The sequence below is a fragment of the Sturnus vulgaris genome, chromosome 10, assembly GCF_052056855.1.
Source record: "Sturnus vulgaris isolate bStuVul1 chromosome 10, bStuVul1.hap1, whole genome shotgun sequence".
NCBI lineage: Eukaryota > Metazoa > Chordata > Aves > Passeriformes > Sturnidae > Sturnus > Sturnus vulgaris.
The window spans coordinates 18,912,595-18,928,851 of NC_142252.1; the positions used below are offsets into that span (position 1 = coordinate 18,912,595).

The window sequence follows — 16,257 nt, forward strand, 5'->3', positions numbered from 1 at the left end:
GACGGGGCGTGCTGCGGAATCGCGGGCTCGTCCCGCCTCGCTTGTTGCCCTAAAGTCACTGACACCCCCGTGCTCTGCACATGGCGGCGCGTCTGACCAAGTCTTGACCCTTTCCCCACTTGGATCCCAGGTTTCTTTACAATCAGCTGCCACTGGCATCAAGTCGCTGTACGTGAGTCCGGTGTTTTGTTGAAAGAGTGGCCCGCCAAGCGAATGCCCGTACAAATGAGAAGTTCAAGAGGAATAACACTGTAAATGCGCACTCCCAAGTGGTGTGGGTTTTCAGGGTGTGAAAGGAGAGCGCCGGGCTGGGGTACCTTGGTGAGAGCCAACAAGATGCAACAAGTGAGGGTGGCACCGAGGTGGTGATAGAGAGGACAGGGATAAGCTGGGTTATTAATTGTTAAGGCGTTTTTGGCAAATCACTCTATTGTCAAGGGATATTTATCCTTTCAACAAGAGAGATGGCATAAGCAAGTTTTGGAGCCAGGTGTGAACATGTGAGGGCGTTGGTGAATTCTCCTACTTGGAATAGTTCTGCAGGCCCCAGGGTCTAGCATGGGACCATTTTCACAGCCGCGGCCAGGCTGAGATGTTGCAGGTGGCACTGCAGGAGGTGGGAGCACAGCCGTGCAGGGCATGGCAGAACTCACCCAGCAAACAGAGGGCAGAGCAGGCTCCGTGAGCATTCCTTTGGATTCCAAACCGCCCCTTTGCTGCTTCTGCTCCACATCACCACGGCTCCCGATTCTGACCTGCAGCATCGCTCCCAAAGGGAGCCTACAAGAGAACCAGAGAGGGACTGCTGATACGGGCATGTAGTGAGAGGACAAGGGGGAATGGCTTTAAACTGTCACAGGGCAGATTTAAATCAGATGTTAGGAAGAAATTCTTGACTATGAGGGTGAGGAGGCCCTGGAACAGGTTGCCCAGAGAAGCTGTGGCTGTCCCATCCCTGGAATTGTTCAAAGCCAGGTTAGACAGGGCTTAGAGCAACCTGGGCTAGTGGAAGGTGTCCCTGCCCATAGCAGGAGGTTGGAATGAGATGAGCTTTAAGGGGCCTTCCAACCCAAACTGTTCTATGATTCTATAAATCTGAGAAATTGATTTTTTTTTTTTAAAGATCTAACAAAAATTAGTAACAATCAGTGTGTCTAACCAATGGATTGCCAAGTGGGTTGGCTAATGGCTACTGTAAAATCTGGGTGATGGTTTCAGCCTGCAGTGACTCCTCAGCACTTTCCTGTAGCAACAAAAGGGGAGAAAAATCAACAGAAACTCCACATGCTTTGAAACAGGGTGGCCCAACCACGCGGGTGAGGCCTTAGTGGCTCGAGGGGAAATCATTACTCATTTTGGCTACGAGCAGCACGAATAAGATGATGTTTATATATGCAAATCAGGTTCATTGTAATGTCTGCTGTGGGAAAAAAAAAAAAAAAAGAAAGAAAGAAAGAAAGAAAGAAGAAAAGACTAAATGCCCTTGTGCAGAAGCACAGGTCAGGACTGAAGACTATTGGAAGCAGCTCCTGGAGGGTGTTTTTTCCCGGCGATGCCCAGGAGCGCGTCGGTGCGGGGTTGTTCGGAGCGGCGGCCCCGCCCCGGCCCGCCCCCGGCTGCCGTCACTTCCCGCAGCTGAGAGCGAGCCCGAGCCCGGGCCCGGCCCTGCTGCCCCGGCTCCGCGGTAGGTGCGGGGTGTGCGCGGGGGTCTGGCAGGGCTGGGGCCGGGGCGGTGCCGCGGGATCTCGTCCCGGTTCCGAGGTGCTCGGGAGATGCGGATGCCTGTCCCTGCCTCTCGGCTGGGCTCTGTGCCTTCCCGGAATGGTGCGGCGCTGCCGTGAGCTTGCGGTGATTCCCAGGCTGTGAGGTAGCAGGGCTTGTTTCTTTCATTTGCTCTCCATCCCCCAGACTGCGAGGCAAGCGGCTTTGCGGGAATGCTTGCGAGCAGTCGGGATTTACAACCTGGTTTCTGATAGCCCCGTTGACGTAAGGGATGGTTCTGAGTTGCTAAATGTGTCCTCATCAGGGGAGGGTCAGTGCACCCTAAGGTCGAGCTGTGCATGGTGTGAGTTTGTTTGGTGCTGCCTTCAATGCCTGCAGCGTTATAAAACAACCTGCCTGTCAGGGTGAAGGGTGTAGGCCCAGTCCGTGGCCACAGGAAACTTCCTGGCACGGTTACATTAAGGGATGTCCATGTATTGATAGACAAGCGAACTTGAGAAGAAACGCTTCCTGTCTTGAAAATAGAGCAGTGAAACTCACAGCTTTTTCACCATTTCGACAGCTTTCACCTCTGTTGTTAGTTTCCGCAGCTGCATTTAAAAAACAATCCTGGTGGGAACGCATAGATTTCTCACTGTGGTTTATTCTTTTCACCAAGGAGAGTCATGGCATGCCTTCTCCATCCTTAGATTTGAGGCCAGACCAGCTCCTTTGCCAGCACTGTGCTGTTGCCAGCTGGGGAGGTTGCTCCCCTTTAGGTGGGCATTTCCAGGCTGTGGCACTCGGGACATAGAGGTTGTGTCTCCTCCCTTAGTGCTGCCCTTGGGATGCCCCAAATGAAAGGAGAGAGAAGGACTCTGCACCTGTGCCCCTTTCATCCACTCAAGGACAGCTGGAATAGGATGGAGGTGTAGCCTGGCATGGCTGAGCTCTGAGATGTGCTGTCTTGAGGCAGAACAGCTCTTCAACTCACCCTGGAGAGCTGCAGGTCCTTACCCTGCCTTGGGCTCTGCTGCTTGGGGTCCCCGGTAATGGAGGTGCCTTCTTCCTTTGCTGTCTTGTAGGGTAAAGATTTTACAGCTTCTCATGTGAAGGGAAAGGAGGAGTTAAAAATGTTATTTTTCCTTCTCCTTGGTAGGGTAGCTGTAACAACCAGAAGTGGAGGATTAAAGGGACCTGTAAATAAGCTGAATTTTTTCTTATAATACCAGTAAGAGAGAAATGAGCATAACTCGAGCAATTTCAGTGATTAAAGATCACTGTCAGAAGAAAAACAGAATTATATATATTGCATAAGCCAAATCAAGAAGTCTTACTATTGAAATTGCTCATGCAGCCTTAATTTTATCTTCAGACAAAATGCTTACTTTAAGAGACAGTAAATGACCTTACAGCTAAAGGTTTTCTAAGAATATTACATTATACTTTTTCCCCTGTAGATATAGATCCTCTAAGTACTGTGTCCTCTTGTATATGACAAATCTCATTTATGACAGTTTCAAGAAAATGTGATGCAACAAATGCTCATGCAAAATTAAGCAGATGAATCTCAATTGCCATTTACTGTACATCTCTTTATGTTGCTCTGTGAAGTATTTGGCTATAATTTACTCTCATTTTAAGGTAAGAGGTGCATTATACTTGTGTAATAAAACTGAAATTAGCTGGCATGCTTACCTGCTTGCATAGTTGATTTAAACTGCCTTGATAGGCCTGTGTTATGATGTATTTAACCAACATGAATATGAACTTGTTCTATCTGCAGTCCCACAGAAATTAATTAGACTGTCTATAGAGTACTAGTTGAGGAAAATAAAGATAAAAAAGTTGTCTTCTGTTCTGTTTAACCAGGGTCATGTGTGCTGAAAATAGGAGAGGGGTTAGGTAACACTACAGAATTTACACTGCTGATGGATGACATGCAGCACCATTCCTGTGTGTCCTCTTCCTTCTTTGTGGTGGCTTCCAGCTTTGAAATTTTATGGAGCCTTGGTGGTGGAGGAATAATATAAACATGAAAACTCATGGTGGCCTTGTTACTGCCTTAAAACATTGTCCCCAAGCCAGTGCATACTGCCCTTTTTTTTTTTTTTTTTTTTTTTTTTTTTTTTTTTTTTTTTTTTATGATTTTATTTTTTTCCTTGCCTATAGTTATTAGTAATAAGTGCACTGCCTCTAGTCTTGTATTAGAGAAAGTTTGGGCTTCAGATAAACATTTCAGAAATGTTTTTGTCACTTGAATGCTTTAGTTCCATTAATTCATTTAAATGATGTTTTATTTTTCCTTATAGAACATAGGTCTCTCTGGGAGGAGAGGTCCAAAGATAATACAGTACCTAAAATTGCAGGCATCAACTGGGATTTTCCATCGCTTGAGTGTAGAAGGTATTTATCTTCAGCTAATTTTAGCAGATTGAAAATCCCGGAAGTTATCCCAGATAAATGCTATCTGCTTCTTCAGGTTCCTAAATGCCTTTGAAGTCCCTATTTTCAGAAGCGACTCAGGTACAAAATTCCTTGGTGGCATTTAATTTACTTTTCCCTAATTTTCCACAAGTGTTGTTTTAAAATGCAGATGTGTCTCATTATTTGCTTAAACAAATGAGCAAAGCCCAGAGCATAAACATGGTTGGTACCAATGCAGCTCTAGCTGGGAATGATCTGCAAAGGCCAAGATAATTCTTTTCTTGATCCCAGTGTGGCACTGAACAGGATTTGTTATGATAAGAAGCTAATAAGACATTAACAAAAGTAGCTGTGCCTTAATTCGTAATGTGACTTCTCTGTATTATTCTAGGGATGTTCATCTGGGCTGTAGATGTGATTTATAAACTTTAATTAAATAAATCTCTCAGAACCTCTTGTTGGAAATGTAGAGCTAGTTCTAATAACTTGAATTAACTGAGAAATAATTGAATAAAGGTTAATATAAGTTCTCCATTTTGCAGAAGAAGATGTAGCTTTAAATGTTACATTGGTTGTAGTTAGTAATGGAAATGTGAAAAATAGCTCAAGGTCGTTCAAGAAGACCATGGGAGAGAGGCCTTGAGAGCTGACTGTACAACAAGGTGTGCTCCAGCTCATTCCCACTCTTTCTCTTTTGTTGACTTACTGAAGAAAAGCTTTTCCTCAGGAAAGTCTTCGTGAGTATTTGAGGGATAGATGTGATTGTGTATTTTGCATCTACCTATATACAATATATCTGCTTTGAGGTATTTGGATTCTTTGTAAATGTTCATGGCACTAGTCCACTGTAATATTTGTTTAGGCCTTGGGGAGTGAGCTTATCCTTGGGCTTCCAAAGGAGGGTGTGGATAGGGGTTGTATCCTGCCACTGACACAGCTCTGTGTGCTGTCCATGTTGTATGCCCCCACTTCTCGTGGGCATGGAACAGTGGGAGAGTGTTCTGCTGTCAGGTGCTGTGGGTGTTAGGAATCTTCACCTGCCAGGGAGCTCACTTCTTTCTTATACAAGTGTCTTGTAATCCGGCCCTGGTTGTCTGGGATGCTGCTGTTCCCGTGGGCGGTAAAGTGTTGCAAACTGACTTTATCCTGCTTGGCATTTTGAAAAGGCATGAAGTAGAGGCAGTGGAGTTACAGGAATTGCCCCTGGATCCTTCATGTTCCTGTTCTTGTTGCTTATTTCAGCATTTGTGTCTTTCTGTTCTAGACCTGAAGAAGACTCCTCGTCCTTCAGCAGTAGCATGCCCATAGTCTCCCTGGCCAATGATTCTTCTACAGCAAGCAGGACTTCTTCCTCATCCTGAGAAGCCTTCATCCCTTCCTATGTCAGTGGCTACAAGGCCGAGAGCCAGCTCACCACTGTCCCCACCAAAGTCTCTCGGACTGGGGCCTTCCTTTCATCACACACAAGAAGAGGAACTTGCCAAGGTGGTGGAGCAGGACCCTATGCTAGAGGAACTATGTAAGCCCCTGTGCTGTAAGCTTTGCAATGTCACTCTCAATTCGGCCCAGCAAGCCCAGGCTCATTACCAGGTAAGGAGAGCAGCAGGAGGCTCAGCTTTTGGGGCTGCTGCATCTGCAGCTTGTGGAGACATTCCCGTGCCAGCACAAGCACTGCCAGCAGCGTTGCTGTGGCAGCACAGAGGGAAGTGTGGGCTAATGCAGGAGGACTAACTCAGCTTCTCGAGGGTATTTTGAGTGCTGCACACCAGCAGCAGCATTCAAGTTGCTCATCTGGAGCTACCTCTGCACCACCTCATGGACTGAAACTGCTCTGTAGACATATCTTCACTCTACTTGGATTTGCTGGTTGTCCAGACATGCTGCACTGCTTTCATTTAAGGTGTTGTTACTGGAGTTTTTGCAAAAAGCTCTGTCCACAGAGACAGAGGAGTGGTGCCAAGATGGCATGGGTGAAAAAGTAGACACTTGTGATTTTTCCTTTGTTTTATGCAACCTGTATTTCACATCTACGCTAGTTTAGTAAAACTGACCTTCTGATTCCAGACATGATTTTGTGAGGCCTGGACAGGTATTTTTCTGCTGGATCCAGCTGTGCCATTAGGAAAGGGGCTGCTGCCATGTGTTTATCACAGTCTCCTTTCTGAGAATAAGCACAGCACTGATCTGGTGGGGCCTTTTATGAAAACACTCTCATTGGCTAGGTTGGCTCAGATCAATTTTTTTTATTTGAGTTGATCTTGCTGACTTCCCTGAAGTAGGGAAAGCACTCTTTGCATATGCTTCTTGCTGAGAAATTGAACATGTCAGCCTTGCATTACCCCATTTTACTACACCCTCTCTGCCTAGTGCTGTGTTTGCATGAGTATTGGATATAGTGTCTTTCTCCACCAGTAAATACAAAAGGGTGGTTGTCTGTAACCTCAGGGCACCAGAGCCAGATTTGAGATTTGCTATTGGCCCTGAAAAAGTGGTATCCTGCTAGTGAAGGGGTAGGTTGTACTGGTGTTACACTTTTAACATCTTATTTGTGCAGATTTTCTGCCACGAGGGGACAGAAGTGTATTTGTACATAACTTGCATTTGCCTTACTATGCATCCACAGTGCATATACATAGTATTTTGTTGTCCTATCAGGTTTTCAGAAAGCAAAAACAACTATGGTATTTGTTTTCCAAGAGAAAATAAAATATGAAGTGGATTTTTATGCTCAGTCTTGTTTTAACTCAAGCTTGTAATCTCATGAAATCTGTGTATGTGTTCAGGCTTATAAAAAAACTGTGCAAAGCAGTTGATAGTCTTAAAATGCAAAATACTGGTTTTAAGTGAAATGGAAACCAACTGAGAAACCGATTGTAAACTTATTGAGAAAATCAGCTGAAGATGAGGCCCAGTCGTTCTAGGTGTGAACATTTTGGAGAAAGGGAGGAATGCCTGCATCTCTTAAATTCAGAGCTGTTATTTTCTGAGTGACAGCTCCTTTACCTGAGCCGCCACCTTCATGGGCACTTTCTCATTTCAGTCTCTGGATCCTTTGTCTTTCAGAGTAAGATACTATTATTAGGGCAGTGGTTAATCTGGGTTATCTTTGCAGGGTAAAAACCACAGTAAGAAACTCCGGAATTACTATGCTGCCAACAGCTGTCCAGCACCTGCCAGGATGAGTAATTCTGTTGAGCCTGCCCCACCTCAGGTTGTCTCTCTTCCAACTCAGGTAAGGCATGGGAAGGGGTCTGAGATCATGCTTGCTTGTCACCTAACCTCCAGTAGGGATAACCAGATCTCAGGCTTTGAGGATTACCACAGGAGTTGGGAAAGAATTTTCCTTGTGATGGTGCAGGATGGTGGAAATGGCCTGTTGTGAGCTGTTTGCTTGCCTTTGAAGATGCAGATATTGATCTGCCCTTGCAGCACAATGTTGGACTTCAAATGTTCTGTTTCTGCCTGGCAAATAGTTTGATTCGTTGGCAAGTCCGATGTGCTGCTGATTGTAGCTGTTTAAGGGCAGGTATAAAACAGCATTGCTGGAATTGGATTTGGATGTGAGGGTGTGGCCTCCACTCTGCACAATCATCCCTCTGTTGTGTGAGGGAAGCCTACATGGAAAAAGTACTTTGGTGCTCCTACACCCATTGCCCAGGGCTGTTAGCTAATTCCTCTTTTGTTGCTCCTTTTGAAGTGCTCATTCCTGTGTGCAAGAGTGAATGGATTGTTCCCTCAGTGATCCAGATTAATTCTGTTTTGGGCATATTACAGGCAAAAGAGGTGGTTTTTGCTGTCTCCTTCTAGAATTCATCCCTTGGGTTTGTCATGAGATGTGACAGCTAACCTGGCTTTTGCCTGTGACTGCAGGGAAGCACAGCTGGGCCCCAGGGATAGAAGCTGTGCCTGTCAGTCCCTGCAGCCTGAGCCTGTGTTGCCTGTAGGGAAGCAGAGAGCATTTTCAGTGGCAGATTGTTCCTGGCCAGAGGGAGCCACCAGAGGGAGACTTGGCCCCGTGTAAATTGGCTTTGCAGCTCACGGATGTGAACTGGGATGGGATGGGGTCCGGCCTGGGGCATGGGGATGTGGCTGCTGTACCTGCCAGGGTATCTGGTGGTGCGTTTTTTAATGGAGGAAACGGCCCATGGCAATAAAAATGGGGCCACGTGAGGGTTCACGTTGTAAGCCAGGAGTCAGAATTGTGTGTCCCTAAGTTTGAGCGGTATCAAAGGAGATGTGAAACAATGTTGGCTTGTCAAGCGCTGCAGTGACATAGATGCGTGAATCACTGCTGCTGCACTGTTTACAAAACACTTTTCCCTGGATGTTTTGTGCTGAGGAGACATGGTTCCTGCCTGGATCACTGTATGTGGTTTGACTCCACAGACAAGGTGTCCTTCATATAGCAGGAGCTACTCATGTGAGATTGGGTCCTTCCTTTGAAGTCTGGATCCAGGTGTTCTCCTACCTGAAAGTTAAGGATCAGAGGTTTTTTTTTTTTCCTCTTGCTGTGGTCAGGGAGCTATGTAAAGACAGGGTGCTGTGGAGAGATTAGGTAGACTGTAAATAGGAGAGAGAAGCACCTCTATCTTTCAGTGGGTCTTCCTCAGCGTGAAAGTCACTGTTCATCAGCTCCCAGCAGTTAGGAGAAGTTAAATCATTGCTGTGATGTAAACAAACCTCTGTGGCTATTGCAGAGCTATTTGTTCAGATTCCTTTTCTCTCCACCTTAGGCCACGAATTTGCAGGCTCTCCTGGAGGCTGAGGCAGGAGCAATGAATTTCTTGTAAGAGCACTTTGGGGACAACTTGAGTGTCCTAATCCATGGGCTTTAATTCCAGCTCTCCTGCTGTCTGATGAAGATGGCAGTGGTCTCTGTCCCTGTGATTGAAATATTTCAGCAATTTAACCTTCTTTTGTTTCACATGCTGTCTCTCCCTTTGCTGCTAGATGGGATCCAGTAAACCAGGTGGCAGAGTGATCTTGGCTACAGAGAATGATTACTGCAAGCTTTGTGATGCCTCATTTAGTTCTCCGGCTGTGGCACAGGCTCACTACCAAGGGAAGAATCACGCCAAGCGGCTGCGTCTTGCAGAGGCACAGAATAACTCATTCTCGTAGGTATTGTTCAACCTCATGCTCAGGCTGAAAGCGTGTGGCAGTGTCTCTGGCAGTCCTTTTGTCAGAAAACCCTGAATTGCAGCTGTTCATATTTGTTTAATCTGCAGGGATGCCTCAGAGCTAGGCAAACGAAGGGCAAGGAAAGAAGGGAATGAATATAAGATGATGCAAAACAGAAGAAATACATATACGGTTCAGAACAACACAGGTAACTTGGAGCTTGCATCAATTCTGTAGCTGGAATAGTAATTAATAATAAACAGACTTGTGTTTCTTCTATTTCTGAGGTCTGTTTTAGGAGAGTCAAGTTGTGAAAGGAGCTGATCCTTCGTGTCTGCATGTTTGGTTTTTTTTCCCCAGCTGCTAAAGTTGCTTTGTTTTGTCAGCCTGCTTGTTAGTTCTTTTTCTCAGTTTGTAACTTAATTTACCATCTGCCTGTCTCTAAGGCTGCTCTAAGTGGTGACAGTTTTCCTGCTTTATTTTCTTGGCAGGTGGCCAGGTGCTTTGACTCCTGCTGTGGCACATCAACCTGTACTTGCACTCCCATGACCAGAATGAGAGAGCATGTTAGCCTCCCTCTAAGACCATCTGTTCCTAGCATAGAGTCCTTCCTCAGGTGTTAGATACTAACTTTGCCTCTTTACTATGATTTAAAGAGTGTACTACAGTCTCCAGCCAGGCATCTTTTTCTCTTTTTCATTCTAAGTTGTTTTACAAGCACACATTAGCTGAAACCCTGATTCCTGTTGAAGCTTGGTTTAATCATGTCATTCTAATCACTGTTATGTGGAAAAGATGAATCTTTGTAAGTTCTATTAAATATAATTTTGTGAGTTTTAAACTGAGGCAGCTTATTCTAATCAAAAGACTCTTCTAGTTCTGGAATTAGATGGTTAAGAAAAATAAGAATTGATTAATTACTTAAATGATTATTAGACTCCTAATTTTCAATAAGACTGGGGCAATAAGCCCACTCTACTACTTTATAAAATTCCAAGTGCTGCCCTGTGGGCCGCACCTCTGTGAATCTAGAAATCACCAGAGCAATTGTGGGGAAAATAAGGCTTAACTCTAATCTGTTAAAGAAGCAAATCTTTGTCTGCTTTTCAATCATCCATTGGACTTAGGCATTGTCACTGAGCTGCCTCAAGCTTTGATTCCTTCCAGGTAAACCAGGCTTTTCTGTTGGCTCCCCAGGTCCCTACTTCAATCCCCGCTCGCGCCAGAGGATCCCCCGTGACCTGGCCATGTGTGTGACGCCCAGTGGCCAGTTCTACTGCTCCATGTGCAACGCAGGGGCCAGCGAGGAGATGGAGTTCAGGCAGCACCTGGAGAGCAAACAGCACAAGAGCAAAGTGTCTGAGCAGCGGTACAGGAACGAGATGGAGAACCTGGGCTATGTCCAATGACGCGCCGCCCTCGGTAGTAGTTTGCAACTAGAGCAGCTTGTCTCTCGCCTGCTGTTTGCCACATGCCCTGCTTTGTGCTCCATTGGGTAGGAGTATGCTCTCGAGCTGTACATGTAACACCTGCAAACTTACTGGTATGGTTAGATTTTTTTTCTGTCATAGTCGGCAGGATGATGCTGTGCAGGACATGAAGTGTTTTTGGTGTTTGTTTGCTAATTATCTAAGGCTCTTCATTGTGTTGAGTGGTGGGGAGGAACTGTGTCTTCTCCCCAGCCTTCTGCATGAATATGCAAAGCCCAAGAAGTGCTGGGAACTTCTGTGGTTCTTCCACATGGGTGGACCATGTGCAAAGCCCTCTCCCCTCTTGGCAAACCACAGAGCAGTGCTCCAGAATGCCTCCCTACGGCAGACTGAATCTCTGGGCAGCTTGTAAAAGAGAGGCAGGAGTAGGGCCTGTGAATGTGTGAATTAGGTGGTGTACTTGTCCACACTTTGCTGCTTCTGGCCCCCATTACAGTCCAGAATAGGTTCTTTCCACATCCTTGTAGAAAGGCTGTGCATACCTCTTCTCCTTGGAGGTTCTTGCCTCTTACTGCTTCCTCTGCAATGCAGATTCCATTCTGAACATCTGACATGGATTTCAGCTGATTAACCCCATTCAGAGATATTCTTCTACTCTTGATATTATTGCCTGGACACCTTAATATACCATGGGTGTAGCTCATCTCCCTGAAAAAGGTCTCTGGGGATCTCAGTGGCTTAGTGAAGTGAACTGGAAAGCAAACCTGCTCAGGTGAGATGTGCTGTGCTCTGATTCTGCCTTAGACTGAGTCAGGTTGAGAATAGATGGAAGGAGCTGTCAGCTGTAATTTATTTGCTTGTTGATGTAGAAAAGAGCAAGAGTTGTTCTCTGTCCTGCAGTCCTTGCTCTGGCAGAACAGGGCTGCCTGGGCTCTGGGTAGCTGATATTGGTGTGTCCCACTTCCATGCCATTCCCTGGGCAAAGCCTAATGGGTGTTTACAGAACAAAGATGAAACTTCTAGCTTTGAGCTAGAGATACCAATACTGGTTGACTTTTCCCCCCCCTCTTTCTTTTTCCATCTCAGGGTGGATTTTAATGCCATTCCTGGAACTTGACTGTTCTAGGGACCATCAAAAATTCAAAGTTATTTAGGATTTAAATGTCAGGGTGATAATTGTTTGAGTAACAGCTTTTTGGCCTCATGGAAGTATTCAAGAAACTTGTTAAGCAACTTTTTAATTGTAGACAAACTCAAAAGGTGTGTGTGTATTTGTTTTGATATTCCTTAGCAAAAGTAGGAAGGGGATAAAGAGCAGAAGTAGGGCTGTCAATTTTTCTTCTGCTTGTTTGGGTAGATGTGAAGAGCTGTGATTGGAGTCCACAGTGCTATTAAAACATGGTCTGCAGTGGCAAGTGCAGCACGTGGCTTTTGTTGGACCTGATCCCCAAGTGTGCTGCTGGAGCTGTGCACTGGTGTAGCTTCACTGACTTCAGTGGCATGTGCAGAGAGAGGGTCCAGGAAGCACCATGGCTCATCTCTCACCCCTCTTCAGGCAGCTGCAATTTTAGATGCAGCTCCGTTAGTTTCAGTAGGATTTTACCAGGGATAAATTGTACCTAGTACATAGTGTTGAAGGTAACTCCCTGCCTCCTTTTATTGCCATTCTCATCCTGCCTCTTGCATTCCAGAAGGACTTTCTGCTTGCCTTAAAAAGTGAAGAATGAGTAACAAAAAAATCCAGATAGTCTTTATTCATCTTCCTAGTCCACCTTCAAAAGGTTTGTTGCACTTGGCTGCTCCTCAGAAATTGAGTATTGTTTTCTTCAGCTCCCTAAGTGAGCATCAGGGAGCCATACAATCTGAATGCAGCCTTCCTAAATCCAGGCAAGGTGAGTGCTTGTAAAGTAGTTGAAAACAACCCCCTAGATCATTCCAAGATCCTTTCCCTGCAAATAGAGGCAGAGGAATAGGTGTCCTCATGAATGGGATTCCTTCCCCTCCTTTGTGTAGAACTCAGTTAAATGGAGCTTGTGCCCTGGAGTGCATGAAAAGCTAGAGCAGGTGCCCAGGTTGTAGAGTACTCACTGAATAGTTCTGACAGCTTTGTAAGTCTGTTTCTTCTGTGCTTTCCTGTCCCTGCCTCACCCTCTGTGTAGCCTTGAAGAACATTTGCCTTTCCACAATTTTTCATCAGCCTATCCCCCTCATCATTTTTATTGACAGAAGGACTCTGGTTTTCTCATTGTGTCCTGTCCTTTGGTTTGCCAATCTGACACCACTGTCCAGAGGGGCAGAGGGAGTTAGATGAGGTTTACCACAATGTGCTTCAGCACAGTGATCCCTGCATTATGGTTAAACATCCCTCTGTGACATTTCCCACAGGCTGCAATTAGTAGTAGAAAAACAACCCTTTGTGAAATATGAGCTGGAAGAGCTGTAGGTACTGGTGCTGTCTGGCTTATTGCTAGGGATGAGGAGGCATTTTTGCTTGCTTTCACGTGTCCCAAAAATCAGCTGTTCACCACTTAGCTTTGGTTATTGCTCCTACTCCCGGCCCAGCCATCTGCTTCTCATTTGGCATTTCCAGTGACTGCTGGAGGTGTCAAAACCTGGTGCAGATGTACCACAGCACAGCTGTGTGCTGGTGCTTTTGGGTGGGTGTGTGAAAAACGTGCAGGAGGCTGTTCTTGCAGGCTCCTCTCTGCTTGGGGCTGAGTCTGGTTTGGAGTGGTGGCTTCAGTCTGCTGTGAACAGAGAAGCCTGAATCTACTTTGTTCTGTTCAAGGGAGTACAAGTGAATGTGGTCATCCTGGTGATTTCAGAGTGGTGGCTTGTAGAGCAGGTGTACAGCAGGCAGTGGGACTCAAGTGACAAGGTAGGAAGATTTCCTCCATGCAAGGAAAGATGTCTTGCTGGGAGAAGGAGCTGAGACTCACTTTGTCCCAGTGCTCTGTTGTGGCCCTTCCTGCAAGCAACCAAAGCTTTCTTCTCCCTCTTTAGCCTTGCTTAATGGCTTATGATTTTCCCACTCCCCTTTCAGCATAGGAAGTTGCTGACTGTAAAGAGAAAACGCCCAACCTCCCCATTATCCTTAGGGTTCAGGACAATCCAAACTCATACTTGTCAGCCTTAGATACTGAGTAGATCCTGGTTTTATTTCTTTTTGTGAAATGTATTCTCCAAATCTCTGTTCAAAAAATACTGAAAACGTGTTCTGGGCAAACCCTTTTGACATAGGTGGGCTGGGGAGAACACTGTACAGCTGAAGTGCCATTTTCCAGACCCAATTAATCTTTTTCTCATGTTAAACCAAGTACCAAACCCAAGAAACAAGACTTCTGTGAAGCTGTCACATTGGCCAGTAGGTTAATGACTTTTGCTGCTAGAAACAAATTGTAAATCAGTATGTTCATATTTATTTTACTGTGCTGACCACTAATTGATTTGTTAATATTTAAGGCATTATGCTGTAGGTTGTTTTTAAGTGGAAAAATTCTACATCGCACTTTGCTTTTGGATCAGAACAACTATTTATTGTATTTGTGAAAATATTTTTTCTCCCACATAGCTATTTTCTTTCCCTTGATGCAAAAACCCAACCATACCCAAACAGCAAAACCCCCCAGCCAAATCCAACTCATGGATCTTTTCATGCTAAGCAAAATGGGGATCTCCTTTCAACTTGTTATTAAATGTCCATTTCCAATTTCTTTTTCCTCAAATGATTCCTTTGCTAACTTGGGATGTTATTTTTAGAGACACAAAGTTCATGCTTCATTTAAACATTCATTTCTTTTAAGGCAAGGAAGTAAACCATGTGGAATCCATGAATTTGTAACGAGTATGAAAGTGATACTATTTTGTTTGTATTAAGCATTAGCTGTTGTTTTGCATTCTGCACTGAGTAAATATGTTATAATCTTGCCTAACATTGATCTATCTGACTTCTTGCTTTCTTTATGCATATTGAAAGGAACCCTGAAAACTTCTGTGGAGTTGCTTAGGATGGTCACCAATGTAACAAAACACAGATTTTTCTTTTCTGTACAGCTGCTTATTTCCTTTCTTAGATGCCCATTGTAGGGCATTAGAAGGGAGAGCTATTGCCATAAGCATGGATTCATATTTTAGCTTACTAATGCATGATGTCCTTTTACTACATTACTTAAGTAATGCTCTCACTGTAACCAATGGGAATCTTGCCTGGGTCAGGAGTAAATGAAATACCCAAGGCAAAGATATTATGTTGGCTGGGGCCAGGCAAGGTACATTGCTGTTTGTCTTTTACTCCTCCATTTGGATTACAACACTCTTCTGGTTTTGCTTTTTGAGGACCATGTTTCTGGTTCTGTAAGGATTTGGTCTTGCTCCAGCTAAAATTGTTTGAAGTACCTTGACTTTAGTTGAGTTAGGAGCAAGGCTTGAAAACCTTCAGGAATTTCTCACTGCTGATGTTTTATATGTGGTTTTTGTTTAGTGATTTTTTTTTTTTTTTTTTTTTTTAATTTTGCAACCTCATAGACAAGGATGCTCTGGATGAGATGGAGTTCTGTTGCTGATTCTGGAAAAACAAATGCCATGGTTGCTAAAGGATAACAGGAAATGGAGAAATATGGACCTGGTTTCTTTGAAGTCAGTGGCTAAGCTTCTTTTATTTTGAGCTGGGCTTACCACCTGCATAAAGATGGAAGGGAAAATAAAATCCACTTTGAAAGAAATGTGGTTGAACAGTAGTTCTGGGAATCCTTTCTTTGAAAAATGTATCACAGCTAAAAGTGTGTCGGCTTACCTGAAATATCTGCAGGTAAAGACAGAATTGAATTTTTGAAAATAAAATCAGTTTTTCAGTTTGTATTTTGCAGGGGAAAAATTACTTGATTTAATTTCCTTCTGCATCTGTCCAGCAATATCATTTGCAAGTGCTTTGAACATATTTCATCTAGAGCTTTCTTGTCAGGTTGTTTTGTACATTTTTCCTTATTTCCTTTATATTGTACTGACCCCCATGAGGGAATACTTGATGAAAATGAATTTTTTTCTTCTTCTTCATTATATAATAAACCATCTTGCTCTTACCATTGTACAGCCCTGATGTTTGGTATTGCTACTGCTCATGGCTGGACTGGGCATGACTGAGTTAGCCCAGCACTGAGTGCAGCTACATGAACATGTTTTCACACACTGATAAAGGAATATAATTGAGGAATTTGTTACTCTGGAGGAGGGTCAGTGTACTTCCAGCTGTTACTGAAAGCCAGCTGAGACCTGTCTTGGCTTTGGGAGTGCCCAGCATCTGGCAGGATGGGAGCCAGGAGGGACACAAGGCTCTGTTTCTGTCTGTGCTTTCCCCTTGAGTGGACATCACAAACTCTGCAACAGCCCCAGGCTGAACCACGGGCTGACTTTCAACTCTGACTGTGAAACGTTGGGGACAAGCTGAGCCTGATACATCTGCAAATTTTTTTTACCAGAGTGCTGTTTCCCCCTTTCATTACTTGAGGGCTCCAGAAGAGCATATGCTTGTGCAGCATAAATGACTTTCCAAACAGAAAGGACATTCTGAGTGCAGCCTTGA

General features: G+C 44.6%; 1 protein-coding gene across 4 annotated transcripts; it reads left to right on the forward strand.

Annotated features, from left to right (window-relative positions):
* The first annotated feature begins 22 nt into the window (after positions 1 to 22).
* ZMAT3 (zinc finger matrin-type 3) lies at positions 23 to 15,757 on the forward strand. 4 transcript variants are annotated; one of them, XM_088171000.1, is made up of 6 exons: positions 23 to 168; positions 5,393 to 5,718; positions 7,241 to 7,360; positions 9,079 to 9,245; positions 9,357 to 9,457; positions 10,447 to 15,757. In XM_088171000.1, the coding sequence occupies exons 2-6, from the start codon at positions 5,449 to 5,451 to the stop codon at positions 10,656 to 10,658; spliced, it is 870 nt and encodes a 289-aa protein (XP_088027126.1). In that variant the 5' UTR covers positions 23 to 168; positions 5,393 to 5,448; the 3' UTR covers positions 10,659 to 15,757. The 4 variants fall into 4 exon arrangements, with proteins under 4 accessions (XP_088027126.1, XP_088027124.1, XP_088027127.1 ...); XM_088170998.1 differs by lacking the exon at positions 23 to 168 and adding an exon at positions 1,589 to 1,684; XM_088171001.1 differs by lacking the exon at positions 23 to 168 and adding an exon at positions 1,717 to 1,867.
* Positions 15,758 to 16,257: the final 500 nt, after the last annotated feature.

Bases quoted from the DNA above. Each gene is read 5' to 3' on its own strand.
- ZMAT3 (XM_088171000.1), top strand. From the start codon at position 5,449: ATGATTCTTCTACAGCAAGCAGGACTTCTTCCTCATCCTGAGAAGCCT. The intron at 5,719-7,240 runs GTAAGGAGAGCA...TTATCTTTGCAG, and splicing joins AAGCCCAGGCTCATTACCAG to GGTAAAAACCACAGTAAGAA. The intron at 7,361-9,078 runs GTAAGGCATGGG...CTTTGCTGCTAG, and splicing joins TTGTCTCTCTTCCAACTCAG to ATGGGATCCAGTAAACCAGG.